Source organism: Indicator indicator, chromosome 10, assembly GCF_027791375.1.
Source record: "Indicator indicator isolate 239-I01 chromosome 10, UM_Iind_1.1, whole genome shotgun sequence".
Classification (NCBI taxonomy): domain Eukaryota; kingdom Metazoa; phylum Chordata; class Aves; order Piciformes; family Indicatoridae; genus Indicator; species Indicator indicator.
Window position 1 is genome coordinate 2928209 of NC_072019.1, and position 20162 is coordinate 2948370.

At 42.5% G+C, this 20162-nt stretch overlaps 1 protein-coding gene across 1 annotated transcript; it reads right to left on the minus strand.

Annotated features, from left to right (window-relative positions):
- Window positions 1-593: 593 nt before the first annotated feature.
- On the minus strand, window positions 594-19199 carry LOC128969491 (coagulation factor XIII B chain-like). The gene is made up of 11 exons (XM_054384356.1): window positions 19121-19199; window positions 16877-17077; window positions 15593-15778; window positions 14545-14721; window positions 13580-13756; window positions 11266-11445; window positions 3738-3836; window positions 2887-3069; window positions 2212-2415; window positions 1493-1675; window positions 594-805 (listed from the first exon to the last, which is right to left on the minus strand). Exons 1-11 carry the CDS (start codon window positions 19197-19199, stop codon window positions 594-596), a joined length of 1881 nt encoding a protein of 626 aa, XP_054240331.1.
- Between the last annotated feature and the right edge of the window lie 963 nt (window positions 19200-20162).

Consider the following 20162-nt stretch of genomic DNA (forward strand, 5'->3'; position numbering starts at 1 on the left):
TTTAAAATAATTAATTACTCAGTAGAAGTTGTGTGGCTTTTTTAGGTTTTAAATGGTTTCATAGATCCCTTCAACGCGATGTCATTTATTTTCTTTTTTTCTTTTTTTTAATATTTGCTTTTTTAATTCTCCCTCAAGCCTTGTCCTTTAGAGCTTCTCACCTGTGAAAGGAGACATGGGTGTTGTTAAGATCTACAATCACTCTAAAATTAATAAGGCTTCAATATCCCTTTGAAGTGCACAAAAATAACTCTCCATTTAGCTATATTCTGTGGTCACAAAAGCACTCCTGCAATCAAAATCACTGATGTCCTCGTAAAGGGCACCACTTGATCAGCATCTTCTTATCCCCCCAGACTCAGGATGAGCCCACACTGCCAATCTGTATCCCTCTGCTGTATTCTCATCCTCATGTCACAAAGCACTTGAACTTCCCTCCCCCTTCAGCTCAGACCCTACCATGCCACTGTGCACTCATTTCTCAAAGCTGGCTGCAGCAGCATTGAAAAATACGAGGCCATCTTACTTCAGCTGTTACTAGCAGATAAAGAACATGTACATACCTTTCCTGCAGGCTTTCCTGAAGTCCAGACTTATTTTCCTCTTTCAACACACCTTGGATACGTCAGCTGGCCTCCCTTACACTGCACTTGAAATAAAGTTGTCCCAGATTCTGCTCCAAAATGGTTCTGTTTACAGTAAAATCCAACATAATCCCCGTGGTAAAAGTAAGCTTGATTCTGATAGAAGCCTTGGAGCAGCAAATTATTTTTCTCCATTTCAATTCCTGACAAGGTGCATGGCTCTAAAGAAGAGAAGTTTAATCAGTGTTAATAAACCTGTTTTTTCGAAATAATATCGTCCTGACTGGGAGAGACTGAAACTGTAGATTATTTCTCATTCTCTTAATACATGAAATCACTATATTTGGGGATGCTACAGGCACATGTCACAGCTCAAAAAGAGAAGGCAGACAGCTTCTATTATAACTTTCATCTCTAACTGAAGATAAACGAAGTTGAAATCTTAAAGTTCTAAGCTGACAATATCAATTTATAAATTGTAAGTATCTGAGCTTAGAAAGAGTTGGGGATGCTTAACCTGGAAAAGGCTCTGGGGAGACCTTTCTGCAGCCTTACAGTACTTAAAGGGGACCTAATAAAGAAGATAAGGACAGACTTTTTAGTAGGGCCTATATTGATAGGCCAAAGGGAGATGGTTTTGGGTTAAAAGAGAAGATTTAGACTAGATAAGGGAGTAATTTTTTTACAATGAAGGTGGTGAAACACTGGCACAGGTTGCCTAGTAGGGTGTTAGAATCCCCATCCCTGGAAATATTCAAGGTCAGGCTGGACAGGGTTCTGAGCAACCTGATCTAGCTGAAGATATCCCTGGTCACTGCAGGAAGATTAGAGTAGATGAACTCTGAAAGGCCCTTTCCATCTCTGAATTACAGAGAGAAATAAGTGCTTATTTCTCTTACCACACCTACCGATACAGACTGGTGGTGAAGTCCACTGCCCCTCAGAGCAGTAAATGCTCTCAGATCCTTGCAGAACATGATAGTCAGAGCAACTATACTGGACTGTAGAACCACTGTCATACTGGGTCAGGGGTGGGAGAGTAAGAGCTCCATTTGCAATAGAAGGTGGAGAGTCACATTTTTCTTTAGGAGCTGGAATAAAATTTAAAACATTTGAGGAAACACTTAGCTTAAGAAATGAACAAAATCAGCAGCTCTAAGTGCCTGTCAACACTAAATATCCATCAAGTCTCAGTGTATTTGCTTACTATTTTGTTATGTCTCATTAGAATGCAATCTCCTGCTATATTCTAACCACAGGAAATGCCCTGTGTGCATTCGTGTATTGCTTTCTCTTTACAGAGATTTGTGTTCCCCAAGCTTGGGGAAGAGCTCATCTCTCCTTTCTACAACCTTCCTCAAAGGAAGGTGTATTGTTTTCCCAGGCTTAGATGCGTAGAGTCATAGAATCAAAGGTTGGAAAAGACCTCTAAGATCATCAAGTCTGACCATTAACCCAACACCACCATGGCCATTAAACCATATTCTGAAGTCCCATGTCTACATGCTTAGCTGTCTTGTGCAAGGATATCTGCACAGCTGAATCCTAAACTTCTGTTATTTGCAACAGATTCTAGGCCTGCATTGCCAAAGTTGATTAGAAAGTCAGTTAAAAACAGTAGTTTTACCTTGCATAATGCATTTGGGGTACTGCAGCCTGCCACGATTACACTGTGCCCTCCCGGGAGATGGAAGAGTAGTCTGGAGAAAGTTGTATCCCTGTTTACATTCAAACTCTATCAGATCACCATGCAGGAAAATTAACTCTTCCTGTTTCCATTTCAACTCTATGTTGCTGCTGTTCATATCAGCTACATTAAGAGTGCATGGCTCTAGGAAATAAAAGTTCACTTCAACAAAAACAAAAAGAACAGCCTGAAGTGATTTCTCAGCCCCCTTTTGTAGGAGTCAAACAAGAGAGAATCTAAATCAACAGTCTTAAAATGTTTTTTTTTAAGCTTGAAAGAAAAAGAACTGTAGGTGCATTAAAACAAAACCAAACGTGAAAGTGTAAAGCAATGGGCTGAGGTAACAGATGTAACATGCAAACCAGAAAGCCTAAACTGTAAGTCACAGAAAACACACTTCTGACAATCCCACTACATTGGGTGTTGGTAAGAAGGGGCCAGAGGACAGGAGTGGGCTGAGTGTTTTTGATTTTGTTTTATCCTCCTGTTTCTGGAATCTTTATTAACCAAAATGAAAGAGACAAGGTGATCCCAAAGGGAATATCTATAGGTTCTTTCCAGTTTTACCTTTCTATATTAAGTATGATGAACCATTCTTTTTCTTACAAGACTTACCTAAGCAAGTTGGTTGTTCTGTCCAGGCTCCTTGGTGGCAGTAAACAGTACTAGGTCCATCCAGAAAATGGTAACTCTGGCAGCCATACTCTACTGAGGAACCATTTTTGTAACTTGCCAATAAGGGACCAAGAAGAACACCATTTTTAATCACAGGTGGAGGGGGACAGCCTTGCTGCATTTCTAATGTGAGGTAGGGAGACAAACAGTTAGATCTTTAGAACGATTTTAACAGTGACTAAAGTATCAGACTAATTGAGTAAAATATCCCCAGCTATGTACAAATAAAATGTAAACCAATACTTCCTTTCCAAATTTTGTTGTCAGAAACTCCACAGGTGCCTTACTCAACTGCAGACTGGCATTCTACTTCCCTCTATACACCTCATCTACGTCTGCTCTTGACTCTTGCTGGTTTACGCTCGGCACAGATGAGTAGTTCTCATCTGTGATGAGATGGCCTTTGGTGCTTGAGATGTTTAGCCAATGCGTGGGTCAAAAATCAATGAAAGGAACCTCACTGGAACTATTTAATCTAAGTATCAGCAAAACATTCATGAATTTGCATGTTCAGGCATTGACAGAAAGGGTACAAAGTAACTGAAAGTAAATGCCACGGTATGAAATGAAATAAAATTGCTGACAGGCATAGTTTATGATCACTAGACACAAGTAACAACAGCCTTTCATTCACTCAGGCTGCTACACTGACACCTGGAGCACATAAAAACACTTCAAAGATTCAGGAACTATGCTATAGCAAAACAGCAAGAAAAACAGTCACTGAATGCCTCTAAGAGCATTAGGGAGTATTGAAGTTCCTTTTAAATAGAAAAGCAATTTTCACCTACTTATATCTTCATTGAGATATGTTTTGCTTGCTCTTCCTGCTGCATCTGTCTCAAGTGATGGTGGTGGTGGTGCCTCAGATTCCTGTTTATCCACAGTTCCTACAACCACAGCAGAAATGTAGAAATTTAGAATTCTGAGAAAGAACTCAATTTCAAATACCAGAACAGACAGCCATTGATGGATTGTAGGACATAGTAAAAAAAAATAAAGCAATATGCCAGAGGAGAACTACACACCACAGATGTCAGTTGAATTAATTTTAGCTCATCCTGTCTTCTTTAATCTGTGAACAATAGGCTGCCTACAAATTACACAGCACTTTAACTCTCAAGCATTTTGGCAGAGGAGGACATACATGGGTTTGCAGATATGAAAACAGAGGTTTTTCAGAAAACTAAAGCATTGTTTGAGGACTCCTTTCTGTTGAACTGTCAGTCTTCACAAAAGTATTACTGTACATTAGAGGTTGGAAGGGACCTCAAGAGATCATCCAGTCCAACCCCCCTGCCAGAGCAGGAACACCCAGGGTAGTCTGCACAGGAATTCATCCAGGTGGGTTTGGAAAGCCTCCAGAGAAGGAGACTCTACAACCAGTGCTCTGTCATCCTCCTTGTAAAGAAGTTTCTCCTCATGTTGAGGTGAAATTTCTATGTTTATGCTTGTACCTATTGTTCCTTGTCTTATTACTGTGCACCACCCAAAAGAGCCTGGCCCCCTCCACTTGACACCCCTTCTCCCTCCCCCGCCCCGATATTTATACGCATTGATCAGATCCCCTCTCAGTCTTCTCTTCTCCAGACTAAATCGCCCCAGGGATCTCAGTCTCCACAGGGGAGATGGTCAAGTCCCCTAATCATCCTCAGGGTTCTCCATTGGATTCTCTCCAGCAGTTCTCTGTCTTTCTTGAACTGGGAAGCCCAAAACTGGATGCAGTATTGCAGGTGTGGCCTCACCAGGGCAGAGTAGAGAGGTAGAAGAACTTCCCTAGACCTGCTGGACACACCCTTCTTGATACATCCCAGGATCCCATTGGCTCTCTTGGCCACAAGAGCACATTGTTGTTCCATGGAGAACTTGCTGTCCACCAGCACTCCAAGGTCTTTCTCTCTGTGGAGCTGCTTTCCAGCAGGGCAGCCCCTAACCTGTCCTGGTGCCTGTTGTTATTTCTCCCCAGATGCAGGACCCTGCACTTGTCCTTATTAAACTCCATGAGGTTTGCCTGCACCCAGCTCTCCAGCCTGTCCAGGTCACATTGGATGGCTGCACAGCCTGACAGGTGTCAGCCAATCCCCCCAGTTTTGTATCATCAGGAACTTGCTAAGGGTAGTCTCAATCCCCTCAGCCAGGTCATTTTTAAAGATATTGAAAAAAAAAGTACTTACTAATGCAAACAGGGGGTGATGTCCATCTCCCTTTTTCACACTGGATTTCCTCAGATCCTCTTGTTTCAAAGTTACTTTTACACAATTCCATTGGCTGCTACTATCATTTATCTAACCTAAAATAATATCTACAACAATAGGTGAATAAAGACCATAGTCCATTCCGGCTATCTCAGACGTAGATGATTCAAAAGAGTCAAATCACAGGAAAAACAGCAAACAATTTGTTTCCTCGCAGATGGAGCGAAGGAAGGAACAGAGACTCTCAGGTGACTCAGGGCTCTCAGGGTTCGTGCACCGTAGATCTCATGGACTCTCCTCTTGGGCGCGATGCTGTATCTGCGCAACACTCTGAATTTAACCTCTCTCAGCCAAAGTTAGATTTCTTTGTGGAATACACTGAATTTCACCATTTTCTTGCATCACCCAATAGGTGTGACCAGGACCTTCAGCAGAAACCACCCCTCGGACAGGTTTGGCCTCTCCTGAAGGAGAAAATACCCAAACAGTTTTGCCTAACAGATTCTTTTCTCTGATAACAGGAACTCTATCACCTTCTTCCTTTTGCAACAAATCTGATTGGGCAGGTCCAGCTCGATTCACTGAACCTCTACTATTCACTAACCAGGTTGCTTGTGCTAAATGTTTCTCCCAGTTTTTCAAAGATCCACCCCCCATGGCTTTGAGAGTGGTTTTCAGCAAACCGTTGTAGCGTTCGATCTTCCCTGCAGCTGGTGCATAGTAGGGAATGTGGAATATCCACTCGATGCCGTGCTCTTTGGCCCAGTTTTTCACAAGATTATTCTTGAAATGAGTTCCGTTGTCCGACTCAATCCTCTCTGGAGTTCCGTGTCTCCACAGGATTTGTCTTTCCAGACCAAGAATGGTGTTACGTGCAGTTGCATGAGAAACTGGATAAGTTTCCAGCCATCCAGTGCTTGCCTCTACCATAGTCAGCACATACTGCTTACCAGATCGAGAACGAGGTAGAGTGATGTAGTCAATCTGCCAGGCTTCACCATACTTGTACTTGGACCATCGGTCACCGTACCACAAGGGCTTGATCCGCTTTGCCTGCTTAATAGCAGCACAAATGTCACAGTCATGGATGACTTGTGTGATAGCATCCATGGAAATGTCAATGGATCTGTCACGAGCCCATCGGTAGGTTGCATCTCTGCCTTGATGTCCTGACGAGTCATGGGCCCACCGAGCTAAGAACAGCTCACCTCGGTGTTTCCAGTCAAGATCAGGATCAGGATCAGAGTTTGTGTCCACCTGGGAAACTCTTGCAGCTAGATCTGCCTGATGGTTGTGTTGTTGTTCCTCAGTAGCTTTGCTCTTAGGAATGTGAGCATCGATGTGTCTCACTTTCACTGGGATTCTCTCAATGCGAGCAGCAATGTCTTGCCACAGATCTGCAGCCCAGATAGGCTTTCCTTTCCTCTGCCAGCCATTCTTCTTCCAGTCTTTCAGCCAACCCCACAAGGCATTGGCTACCATCCACGAGTCAGTGTAGAGATAAAGCTTTGGCCATCTCTCACGTTCAGCTATGTTAAGAGCTAGCTGGACAGCTTTTACCTCTGCGAATTGACTGGATTCTCCTTCTCCATCTCTCGCTTCTGCAACTCTGCGCGTTGGGCTCCACACTGCAGATTTCCATCTCCGCTTGTTCCCAACAAGACGACAGGAACCGTCTGTGAACAAAGCATATCTCTTTTCATCATCAGACAGATCACTGTAAGGAGGAGCTTCCTCTGCACGAGTTACTCTCTCCTCTGGAGGTTTAGCACAGCTTGTGCCTTCTGGCCAGTTTGTGATCACCTCCACCAAACCAGGCCTTTCGAGATTTCCCATTCGAGCTCGCTGTGTTATCAGAGCCATCCACTTAGACCAGGGAGCATCTGTTGCATGATGTGGTGAAGAACCTTTGCCTTTGAACATCCAATTCAGAACTGGCAATCTAGGAGCTAGAAGAAGTTGTGACTCAGTTCCAATCACTTCAGAAGCAGCTTTCACTCCTTCATAAGCAGCTAAAATCTCTTTCTCTGTTGGAGTGTAGTTTGCCTCTGAGCCTCTGTAGCCACGACCCCAGAAACCAAGAGGACGTCCTCGTGTCTCCCCTGGAGCTCTTTGCCATAAGCACCAGGTTGGACCATTGTCACTCGCGGCCGTGTACAGAATGTTCTTAATGTCTGGACCAGTTCGGACAGGTCCCAGACCCATCGCTTGGACTACCTCTCGCTTGATCTGGTCAAAGGCTGCTTGTTGCTCAGGACCCCATTGGAAACTGTTTCTCTTTCGAGTCACATCATAGAGAGGTTTCACAATCTGACTGTATCCAGGAATGTGCAGTCTCCAAAATCCCACTATGCCTAAGAAACGCAGAGTTTCTTTCTTGTTGATGGGATTTGCCATGGTGGAGACTCTGCTTATCACATCCATTGGGATGTGACGGCGACCATCTTGCCACCGCACTCCCAGAAACTGGATTTCTCTGGCAGGTCCTTTCACCTTGTCTCGCTTGATAGCGAAACCAGCTTGCAAGAGAATGTCAAGGATTTTATTACCTTTCTCGAAGACTTCTTCAGCAGTCTCACCCCAGACGATGATGTCATCGATGAACTGAATGTGTTCTGGAGCTCCACCTTTCTCCAAAGCATCATGGATCACTGCATGGCAGATGGTTGAACTGTGAATCCACCCCTGGGGCAAACAATTGAATGTGTACTGAATGCCTCTCCAGGTGAAAGCAAACTGAGGCCTGCATTCCTCTGCTATGGGAATAGAGAAGAAAGCATTAGCAATGTCTATGGTAGCATACCATTTGGCCTGCTTGGATTCCAGCTCATATTGGAGTTCCATCATGTCTGGTACAGCTGCACTCATGGGTGGAGTTACTTCATTCAAGGCACGGAAATCAACTGTCAGACGCCACTCTCCATTCTGCTTTCGCACAGGCCAGACTGGACTGTTGAAAGGTGAATGAGTTTTGCTGATGACCTTCTGACTCTCCAACTGACGAATCAAGTTTTGAATGGGCACCAAAGAGTCACGGTTGGTTCTGTATTGTCTGTGATGCACAGTTTGAGAAGCAACCGGCAGCTTTACATCCTCTATCTCATGTTGTCCCACAACTGCAGATTCATCTGAAAGCTCAGGTCTAATGGACAACTTCAATTTTCCTCCATCAATTTCTACAGTTGCTATTCCAAAAGCCCATTTGTAACCCTTAGGGTCTTTAAAACGCCCTTCTCTCAGAAAGTCAATTCCCAAAATACAAGGTGCATTAGGACCTGTTACAATAGTATGTTTCTTCCACTGCTTCCCAGTTAAACTTATGTCAACCTCTATCTTAAACAACTCTTGAGATCCACCAGTGACTCCCTGAATAGTTATAGATTCTCCCCCTTGATAATTTGATGGTATTATGGTGCACTGAGCTCCTGTGTCAACCAAGGCCCTGTACTTCTGAAATTTTGAAGTGCCAGGCCACTGGATGTACACATCCCAATAGATTCTGTTATCTCCATTATCCCTTACCTCCCCCTGGCGGAAGGCAGGGCACCCCTAATGGTGGGGATTACCTCCACATGTACAGCCGGCACAACGTCCAGCACCAGAATTAGGATCACTGTTGGAGCTATCAGAGTTGTTCTGGGAAACTGAGGAAGCGACAGCTACCCTCCTGGTATTGCTACCTCGGGATCTGTCCCTCTGCAGCTCCCGTAACCTCTTGAAAAGATCAGAAGTTGGTTGACCATCCCATCTGTTCATGTTCTCACCAAACTGATCACGCAGAGTTATCCAGATACTGCCACGTGATTGCCTCTGCTGTCTGTTTTGGTTTGACCTGTTCTGGAATGGCCTTCTTGGAGCACGTCTGTTTCTGACAGCTGAAACTTGTATCCATCTGGAGGAAGAGGAATTAGAATCATCCCCCTTCATCAAGTTGGATATGGAGGTTTTAAGTTCCTCCTTCAGCTCTTTCATGCAATTCTTCATTTCTCCAGACAGAGTTTCAATGGCTGAAACCAAAGAAGTACGTGCAAGACTATCCTCCAATTGCCTCATTTGGTCAGTGAAATGGCCAACAGTGGGAGGCACTCCACCATAATTTCTTGCCACAATCCTGCTTGCCAGAATAGTGGCATAATTAGGAGGAGCAAGCTTAATGAGCTTTTTGGCAAGGCCTGTTCCAACAGGAATTTCATCAGGATTCAGAGTCTTATGATCTCCATACATTACTTCTCTCACAGCAAACTCTCTCAGACGCTTGATTCCCTCATCTATTGTGGTCCAAGGCTTAGGGTTCCATGGTAAATCATCTCTGCTGGGGTACCTCAGCGAGACTGCCAGTAGGAGGCGTGCCCACAGAGAAACTTTACCAATGCACTTGCCTAGATGCCTGTCTATGCCTGTATCCTTTGAGAGCATCCCCAACTGAGAGGCCGACTTGTCACCTACCACCAATGCTGGGGCTCCCATATCAAAACACCTGGCTAGCCAAGACAGGACTGGCTCATTATCTCCTCTGATGTAATCCTTCCTCACATGTCTAATTTCCTGTCTGGGTGCATTAGCTGACTGTATGTCATCCTCATCATCATCATCATCATCATCATCCTGAGGTCGCTGTCCCCATAATCCTATTTTAATCCTCCGTTGAATTCTTTGAGTTCAGAGGCACTACCAGCAGTTGCTAATCTACCAGGGTCTACATCCTGACCTACATCTCCATCATCCATGTGGGGTCTCAAGAGGTCTACCAGAGTTTTAAGGCTAACCCTCTCTTCCTCATCAGAAGGATCTTTCTTAAGAGAGGGACCCTGAGTAGAAGGACCCTCATCTCCATCTGCACCATCTCCTGCAGCATCTGCATCTCCTCCTGCATCTCCTTTACGCTTTCTGGTTACAGTGGCCACCAAATTTACTGGCTTGGTTTTCACATTCACAGCAGAGTTGGAAGAGCAAGTAGCCTTATGTCTTTCTTGACACAGTGCTATCAGTAGCCATATGATTATTCCAAGAAGCAACAAAATTAAGATTAAGGCTAGTACAAGATATCTAGGGTACCACTGGTTACAAAGACCCTCTGTAGTTGTAAGAGGAGTAACAAACTCATATGTGTCTGCTAGCAGATCCATAGTTGAGTTACCATAGCTTCTTAGCCCAATAAGACCACAACAGAATTGACCAACATTCAGTAACTTGTTCTTAACCCAAAGAAATGACTTATATGCCACATATCTCACAATCTTGTCTATCATGCAGGAAACAGCCCATCTGTAGACAATCACACTGATAACAGAGGAAATAAAATTACTCAAAATCCAAAACAGCTTCATTTTGCTTCCTAATCTGAGCAGAAATAAATCAAACAAGCAATCGAGCCCCGAGTTGGAGCGCCAAAAATAAAAAGTGTGTCGGTGTGAGCTGAAATTCCCACCCCCACCAACAATAACCAGGCTAGCTCAGTCTGGAAGCAAATGAAAAGCTGTATTTACAAGCAGAGTCTAAAATCTACAATGAAATGCAATGAATATGTACAAATATACAAAATTCACGACATTCACAAATATATACAATCAACAGAAAAAGCACAATCGATCTCCCTTTGCTTCCCCCCAAGGGGACCCTCCCAAAGGGGCCTCCCTCTCCCAGGAGCTTCCCCCCAGACCCCCCTGGACAGAGAAGCAGAGTTAGTTAAGCAGAAAGTTGTTAACTTAGCTGCCAAGGTCAGTGTGTTATCTTCAGCCAGAAGAGAAGAAGAAACAGCAGCCAGACAGCCCAGCAACTGCCCCCACTGCCGAACGCAGAATGTGCCGAATGCCTACTTTGTTTTGGGTAATAGTTCTTAAACATTTCTATCTATCCAATGGAAGTGTTTAGAACAATCAGTATTTTGCTTTCTTACACCCAATAGTGACTTATTTACATTCTTTCACTTTCTCTGTTCTGAACTTTGCAAGGAAAAATTAAAAAGACAGTTTCAAACCATCACACCAGGTCACATTGGATGGCTGCACAGCCTGACAGGTGTCAGCCAATCCCCCCAGTTTTGTATCATCAGGAACTTGCTAAGGGTAGTCTCAATCCCCTCAGCCAGGTCATTTTTAAAGATATTGAAAAAAAAAGTACTTACTAATGCAAACAGGGGGTGATGTCCATCTCCCTTTTTCACACTGGATTTCCTCAGATCCTCTTGTTTCAAAGTTACTTTTACACTGTATCCGAACTTTGTCCCCATGATGATATGTTCTTCTCACTGTGAGAATATGGGCATGAGGAGGGAGTGGTGGTGGAGGGCATTTATTTATCACATCTGAAAATGAATTAAAAAAAAAAAAAAAAGGTGCATTATTGCTTTCTCACTAATCAAAACCACCTACACGATTCAACATGCAAGCCTGTCGCTCCAAAGACATTCCTGGTTGATCCAGAAGACTTACTTACTCCCATTTTTTTAACAAAATAGGAAATCAGAGCCAAAGATTGATCCCACCTTCAACAACTAGGATCTGGAGGTGCTGGAACATGTCCAGAGAAGGGCCACAAGGATGATCAGAGGACTGGAGCACCTATCCTATGAGGACAGACTGAAAGAGTTGGGGCTGTTCAGTCTGGAGAGGAGAAGGCTCCAAGGAGACCTTCTTGTGGCCTTCCCCCTTCTGAAGGGGCCTACAAGAAAGCTGGGGAGGGACTTTTTAGGATGTCAGGTAGTGATAGGGCTGGGGGGAATGGAGCAAAACTAGAAGTGGGTAGATTCAGATTGGATGTTAGGAAGAAGTTTTTCACCATGAGGGTGGTGAGACACAGGAACAGTTTGCCCAGGGAAGTGGTGGAAGCCTCATCCCTGGAGGTTTTTAAGGCCAGGCTGGATGTGGCTGTGAGCAACCTGCTGTAGTGTGAGGTGTCCCTGTCCATGGCAGGGGGGTTGGAACTGGATGATCCTTGAGGTCCCTTCCAACCCTGACAATTCTATGATTCTATGAACTATAGAACAGAGGCATTATGCTACTGCATTGCTAGAAAGAAAGCTAAAATTTTACCATACATGAAGTATTCTGCAAAGGGTTCCAGGAAACAAAGATGTCCCATATGCTCCATTAACACATTTAAAGCTACTTATGTATTAATTCTAACGCTACAGAAGCGGCAAGAATCATAGCCCATTTCCTACCCCCAAATCAAGTTTGCAATTATCTATCCTCAAAACCAGATTTGGGCCTTGTTTTCATACTCCCGAGCACTCCACCTTCTCTGCACTCATGTGAAAAAAATCCCTGCTGTGCCATCACAATAAATATGGGGCTGGGGTCCTAACACATGCCATTTAATTGGGAGATTCTAGTGCATTTTAAAAGCTACTCTTTATGCTGGGAAAAGAAGATGAATTTCATCTTTGTACTCAGCACACAGACTTCTACAAGATCCTCTGTAGAGGAATCACAAAATACTAATTTTACTGAAAACTCTGCTTGACAGATCTCTGATTTTTTTAAGACTACATACAGTTGTTTGGGTTGATTATTAAATTTGCTTTAGAGAATGTACTTCACAGGGAAAATTCCTCTAAAAATATATTGGAAAAGAATACCACAGATTTGGTTGAATCCAGTAAAATCATTGTCCCAAGCTCTGCCATCACTACCTAGCATCCCTTATGTATAAAGCAGAGAATTTATTACCATAAGGCACTGAGATTTCCTAAAGCTCAGAAGTAATCCTCATAAAGGAAACAACATCAAGATAAGACAAGCATCCACAGCTCTCAAGGGATGTTGAACAATAAATTCTCAGCTAGCCTAAATGTTGATTTGTACTGTTTTCTGCTGTAGACTGGAATCTCATCTGCTTCACTACACCTGGCATACTTCTGAGAATTTCCATGATTTCCAAGAGACTGGGGAAGAGAGAGTAATTGCTAAAAGAGTGTTTCTGGCCTAAGGATAACCTTTGCAGTTAATTCTGTCAGAAACACAGAGTTTGGTGAGGCTGTAAAACTGAAAAGCCCTACAATTCCCAAGATGAGAAGGATCTTGTTTCAAATCCTATTATGAATGCCTCTGAAGAGGCGTGTTCCCACCTCACAGGCAGGATTAAACATGCATGACTAAACCTTCATGTAATCTGAACATGGTTTAACTTGAACTTCAGGGGGGGAATAACTTTCCTGTAACTGTTGATTCCTTCTTCTCCAGGACACAGTGCACAGAGAAACAGCAAGAGACAGCATCTGTTCTATTATTAGAGTCTACTGAGAACTAATTCCAATTATTATTGCCTGCCTCCTGCTCCCTTGGCTCCATGCCCTTCAGCTAAGTCTTGATTTCTGTTTAGGCTGTGAACTGGTACAAAAAGCATATTTTCATTTTGCATTCACAAAGCCCTTCATGAAATAAGGTGCTAATGCTTCACCAAGAATTCAACATAGCAAAACTATGACAATAAAGTACCATCACACACTGGAGGGTCTGGGTGCCATCCAAAATAGTAACATTGAATTAGGTCAAATCCACTGATAGAATAGTTTTCCTCACAGAAAAAGTGAACCACATCTCCCTCTTCATAGATTTTCTTTGCTGGATAGAAACCTCCATGTGCTACTGCACTCAAAGAGGAGCAAGTTATCTCTAGGAAGAAAACACACAGCAGTGAGAAATAGTTGAGGAATGTTGCAGCCACTGTTCTGAGGGCAACTGCTGGACTTGCACAGAGTGCAGGATTCCTTAGCTGACCAATTCCACACTGCAAGAAGCAAAACAACATTCCATGGGTGCCAAGAACAATATCCTCATGTTGGCACCTTGTGATTGGAACATGCTGCAGAAGCCACCTCCTTAACATGCTGGCACCTCTCTTTGGGAAAAGATTTTAGCTTATATATGTGGTTGGATTTTACTGGTTAGGTGATTGATAACAGTATAAATACAGCCACTCTGAGCAAGAGTTATTTGGGTTGGGGACTTAGGTTAGGAACAGCTTAGGGGGTTTAGGGCTGCTAGGGACTTTCTGCTTTCATTAGTTAGCTACTTGTGGTTAGGGCTTTGGGGTAGGGATGCTGCTAGGGATATCCTTGGGACTTCTGTTTGCTGCTTCATCTTTTAAGGGCTTCCAGGACTTATTCTGTAAGTGGAACTCTGAGACTCTGTTAAAAAAAAAAAAAAAGGGGGGATTCTACAATGCAGCAGTAAAGGACTTCTGAGATTCTCAGCTCTCTGCATTTCTGGAACCTCCTTGCTCTATGGCAACGGGGTTTGTGCCTTCATTTGTCACCCACGGCCCCCGGATCAAGGGAGAACAACAGAGGAAGCCTTCCCTCCATGACCCCTGTGGCTTACAAAGCAAAGTCTTTGTGCAAATTGTGGTTCATTTGTAGAATGACATTTCAAATAGAATTACTTTCCAGCCCATTACATACTAGTGCAGTTTGGAGTAAGGGACCACCCATGTGCTAGGCACACTGCTGCTTCTGTGGTGTTTCCTCCTGCAGTCTGATATCCCTCCTCACACCTGTACAGCAGCGTTTCGTTCAGTCGAAGCTCTTGCTGGGCTGAGAAGTAGCTGCCATGGTGTAAGTCTGGTACTTGACACGACTCTTCAATAAATAAAGCACATGCATAGTAGTAATTGCTCTTTTCAAATTTCACACAAGTTTTCCAGTTGTCATTTGGGGAGAAAGTTTAGATGGCAACAGATTTAAGTGAAACAATGCAGTTCCATCTACACAGATTCCTTCTACATATAACTTCATTGATACAAATCCAACAAACCAGCAGCATCTGAAATGGGACAACTGCTTCCCATAAGAACAGCTGAGAACCTACTCACATGATAACCCCTCTGGCACTGCCCTGGTGAAACAACACCTGGAATACTGTGTCCAGTTTTGGGCTCCCCAGTTCAAGAGAGACAGAGAACTGCTGGAGAGAGTCCGACAGAGAGCCACAAGGATGCTTAGGGGACTTGAGCATCTCCCCTGTGAAGAGACACTGAGAGCCCTGGAGCTGTTTAGTCTGGAGAAGAGAAGGCTGAGAGGGAATCTCTTCAATGTGGATCAATATTTCAGGGGTGGGTGTCAAGTGGAGGGGGTCAAGCTCTTTTGGGTGGTGCACAGTAATAAGACAAGGAGCAACAGGTACAAGCTTAAACACAGAAGATTTCACCTCAACATGAGGAGAAACTTCTTTACAGTAAGGGTGACGGAGCACTGGAATAGGCTGCCCAGAGAGGTTGTGGAGTCTCCTTCTCTGGAGAGTGTCAAAACCCACCTGGATGCATTCCTGTGCAGACTGTTCTAAAGTGATCCTACTTTGGCAGGGAGGTTGGACTGGCTGATCTCTGGAGGTCCCTTCTTACCTCTAATGTACTGTGATGACATAGGCAGTTTGGCCCTACAGGTACAGCAAGGGCAGTCAAATTCTATACATGTAAGGCAGTTCATAAAGCAGAAAAATGCATAATCCTACCAATTTTTTTAGTACAGCTTGGCTGGGAGGACCATCCTTCTGGCCGACATTGTATTGTATCTTCAGTACTGCCACTTGGAATGTAGTAGCCTGGATTACATTTATAGTGCAGTTTCTCATGTATTTTGAAGTAGATTTCTGTACCATAAAAAACCCCATTTTCCAGAAGAGGCTTGTTACATTTTTCTAAATTAAAAGAGACAGCTTGGTTAGAAGATTAAAAAAGAATTAATGGCATATATTTGTTCTCTGATGAGCAAAGGAAGTGGCTTTTTAGCTATCCTGATCTAATCTTTTCTTGACCAACTGAAAAAAATTACTATGGTCAAACAATACAAACAGATGGGAGGTTCTTCAGGACATGCATACACAGAGGAAACTATCTATTAGTTTTCCTAAATTAAGGAAACTGGGCAACTTTTGTGGTGTTCTTATAAAGACATAAGGTAAGAGCCTTTAAAACATGTATGATTGCAAATATATTCCATATGTAAATGTGAGAAGACAGCAAACCTTTGAACAACTTTTGAGAAGGCTTTGATTTGTCTTTGAGTTGGAAAGAATGTAAATACCTTGTAACCGAAGAGAAAGACTAGGCAGAAGTTGACTGGATATGTTGAGAAGCTTCTTTGTCAGTATTAACCTGTTGTATGCTTTGCTTGGACCCATGTCAGTGAAAGGATAGCCAATTGGGACGTGACAGCTCTGTATTAGAACTGATACAATTATAAATGGTGCCCCTGACACGATCAGTTGTGTTCTTCTCATAGGCTGCATGCTATGGTGTGAAAGGCAAAAGCATTTATTGCCTATGTAACTAAGCAAAGCACTAAGCACAAGCAAAAGCAAAGCAAGAGCTTAAGCATAAAACAAAGCCAAAGCCTACTACTGTTAGATAGTCAACTTATATTCTAATACAGAGCTGTCACATCCCAATTGGCTATCCTTTCACTGACATGGGTCCAAGCAAAGCATACAACAGGTTAATACTGACAAACAAGCCTCTCAACATATCCAGTCAACTTCTGCCTAGTCTTTCTCTTCAGTTACAAGGTGTTTACATTCTTTCCAACTCAAAGACAAAGCAAAGCCTTCTCAAAAGTTGCTCAAAGGTTTGCTACCTTCCTACATATAAACACATGCAAGTTGTAAACACACAGGGTTGATTTCACCTTCTTGTGCTAACTTGCACATTTCATCCCTCCTCCTATGCAGCTTCTCCTCCTGCATGTCCCAGGAAATTCAGCTGGGAAAGCAACGATGAGATCAATAATGCTAACTCACTGTAGCACTGTGGCATTGGAGACCATCCTTCTGCTGTACAAGTTATTCTCCCATCTTGAATGCCAGCTTCAGTTGTGTAACCGACCATACAAGAATAGGAAAGTTTCTTTCCCTTATGCATAGGGAAGTAGTAACTTTTGAAATTATAATAGTACTGGGCGATCTGTCCGTTTTCTATATGTGGCAAATCACAAGGTTTATCTGCAAAAAGAGAAATATTTCTCACTAAAAAAAAAAAAAAAAAAATCAGAGCCCAGTTATGAACCTTTTTAGCATTAGGTTATTTAATAGCAGTTGGATTGACACAGGCTTTCAAAGAGGGCGAATGACATTCCGAGTGCTCACAAGTCTTGTAAAACTCACCGATATTAAGGTAGGTTACAATTACATCAGGTTTTGTTCTTTAGGCTGACAGGAATATAGGCTGCAGAATTAAATTATAGCGTGAGCTGGGCAACACTGATGCAGAACACACTTACCTGCCTCTTTATTTAGCCCAGGAGTAAGCATGAGCACCCTTTGTTTGCATAAACACATAGAGATGACTGCTCTAAAATCCAGTGGCAAGTGTCAAGATAAGCTATGCCACAGCTCCTCAATTCACAGAGCGCTGGAAGAGGCTGCCCAGAGAGGTTGTGGAGTCTCCTCCTCTGGAGACTTTCAAGACCCATCTGGATGCATTCCTATGTGACCTGTGCTAGATTCTATGGTCCTGCTCTGGCAGGTGGTTGGACTCGATCTTCGGAGGTCCCTTCCAACCCCTAACATCCTGTGAGCCTGTGAATTCAGCAAATGTTACCAGAACAGAATGACAAACTGCCAGGAGGGAATATAGGAGTTGTCAAAGAAAAAGAATCTAAGAACAGAGTCAATAGAAATAAAAGAGGAAAAAGGGGTTAAGGAAAGGACAAGCAAAACTGCAATTAAAACAAACCAATAACAGGAGAAAGAGCTTTCAAAGGAATTATGCTGAAAATGACATTACTATTATTATTACTACAAAAAACAACCACCACCAAAAAAAAACCCACAAAAAAACACCACCCCACCAACCCAAACAACAACTACAACAAAAATAAGCCCAGAAACCAAACCAGCACTAACTATTGTGTTGTTTCTTTGGGATGACTCTCTGCTGGCATTACAAAGCAAATCTAACCTGAAGAATCTGAACCACCACCACCACCATCCATCAATCTCAATATAACTGGTCAGAATTGTCCCACCAGTTGACACTGCTGCATTCATCCTACACACATTGAAGCCCAACTATTGCTCCTTCGCTCAGTGCCACAAGAATGTACTGCAATTACTAGAATTATCTGCAAATTTAGTATTTTTACTAAATAGGAATTGCCAAGATAATTTTTAATAATTCCCTTCCAGTAGCACATCTAAACAAAAAAACAATCAAACAAAACAAAAAAAAATCCCACGAAACAAACAAAACCCCAACAAACTAAAAACCCTCAACCAAACAACAAACCAACCCCAAAACTGAGGGTGATTAAGATTTTTTTTTAAGTAATTAAAAGACAGAAATGGTTGCTACCTACATACCTGTTCTTTGACTTCCCAGAGTATTATTAGAGTAATTTCAACTGCTTTGCATGAGGACAAAACTCCAATGAAAACAGGCAGTTGCAACAGATATGCTGGAGTTAAATATACATTTAGCAGATACAATATGAAATGCAAATAAAAATATACACCTTTTCAATTAATGGAAGTTTACCCTCATGTACAGTCCATACTTTTGTGAAATTGCTGTCCACATAGTATGTCAACTACATAAACCTAGGAATTTTAAGCAATGCTGAAAATAGAGATAGGGAATCAAGATCCACCCCAGACTAGCTTCTGGAGATTCCACTTGCACTCTTTTGCCTTATGGTAAAGCCAACACACTTTGGTCACTGAGGCATTTCAGTATATAAAAATATTTTGATAGTATAAAATTCAGTTTGTAAAAGTTCCTCAAAACTGCTTAAATAGATTTCCAAAGAAACTTTTCCTGAGTACAAGTCAGAACTTTCTAATACTACAGCTTTAAAGCCTAGATACCAATTTTTAGCCCTGAGCTGCAGTGACAGTTGAATCATGACCACCAGCCACAACAAAATTATATTTTAAAAGCAGTGTTTCCCCTTGATAAAGATTTGAAACATACTTCAGTTAAGTTGCCTAGGCCACACGTTCTAGATCCCATGTACACTAATTAATGACAGAATTCAGTGTATTTACCTTCTGCAAAGAGTTTGCCCAAATACATAAATACGAAGAAAAAACAGCTTTTAAGTCTCATCTCTGTTATTGTCTTCATCATCAGTTTCCACCATCTGGGAAAACTCACCAAGTATTACTTTTGTAAATAATTAACTACATTTTCAAAAGCTGTTCACAAATGCCTTAGTATCCGTGGTGTTTACAAGTCGTTTCACACTCTTTGAATCTTCGTTCTCCATATGCCCTCACACTAGACTTGCAGAATGCTACTGATATCAATACAGCAAATGGAATTAAAGAGGACAGAATTTATCGTTTCCACAGTGAAACCAGAGAACAAGCTTATAGGACAATTTCAACTCACTGAACACTGCCCCCCACCAGAACCTCTCGAATTCCAAGTTTAAAGGGCATTCCGTTATCAGTTTATTTACCTTGGCTGAAATAAAGGTAAAGAGAAAATTCCCCACCTCTCCCCATCCTGCCTACCTCAATACAACCAGTCAGTTGCATTCTATGTCATCCATTCTGCAGGCTCTCACAATAAGAACATAGCCACTGCTATTACTTGTCTGTTGGGGTTCATTGTATACAGCTAGCCCTTTTCAGTCCTTTTGTTCCCCCCCACCTTTTTTTTTAATTAAAAAAACATTTGCAGTGTGTTATCACTTAACTGAAAAATGGCTACCAGTTTATTTAACATCATGCTCTACAGTTGGGAGGCATAATCCTTAACATTTGGGCTGAGAAAGTGTAACGTTACACTTTTCATTCTCATTTCTAGGGAAACACAGTTCTAAAGGCACAAAAAGACAGAATTTAAGGGAGATGCTGAGATGGATGTCATGCAGTCAGCCAGATGAGATGCAGATGTGTATGTACTGCTCACTTGATAGGAAGAAAGCACTCTCAAATGACCTTTCTTAAAACACCAGGTCAGAATGTCCAGCTTTACCCTTACAACATCCCACTCCATCACAATCTTTAAAAAAAAGTTTTCCCAGCAGTCACACAGAATACCTCAAAACCTTACTAGAAAGCAAACTCACAGAAACATTCA

Coding starts and splice junctions, on each gene's coding strand:
- LOC128969491 (XM_054384356.1), bottom strand. CDS start 19,199: ATGAAGACAATAACAGAGATGAGACTTAAAAGCTGTTTTTTCTTCGTA. Junction 14,722..15,592: donor AAGCTGTACTAAAAAAATTG/GTAGGATTATGC, acceptor TATTTATTGAAG/AGTCGTGTCAAGTACCAGAC. Junction 3,070..3,737: donor ATATCTCAATGAAGATATAA/GTAGGTGAAAAT, acceptor ACCTCACATTAG/AAATGCAGCAAGGCTGTCCC.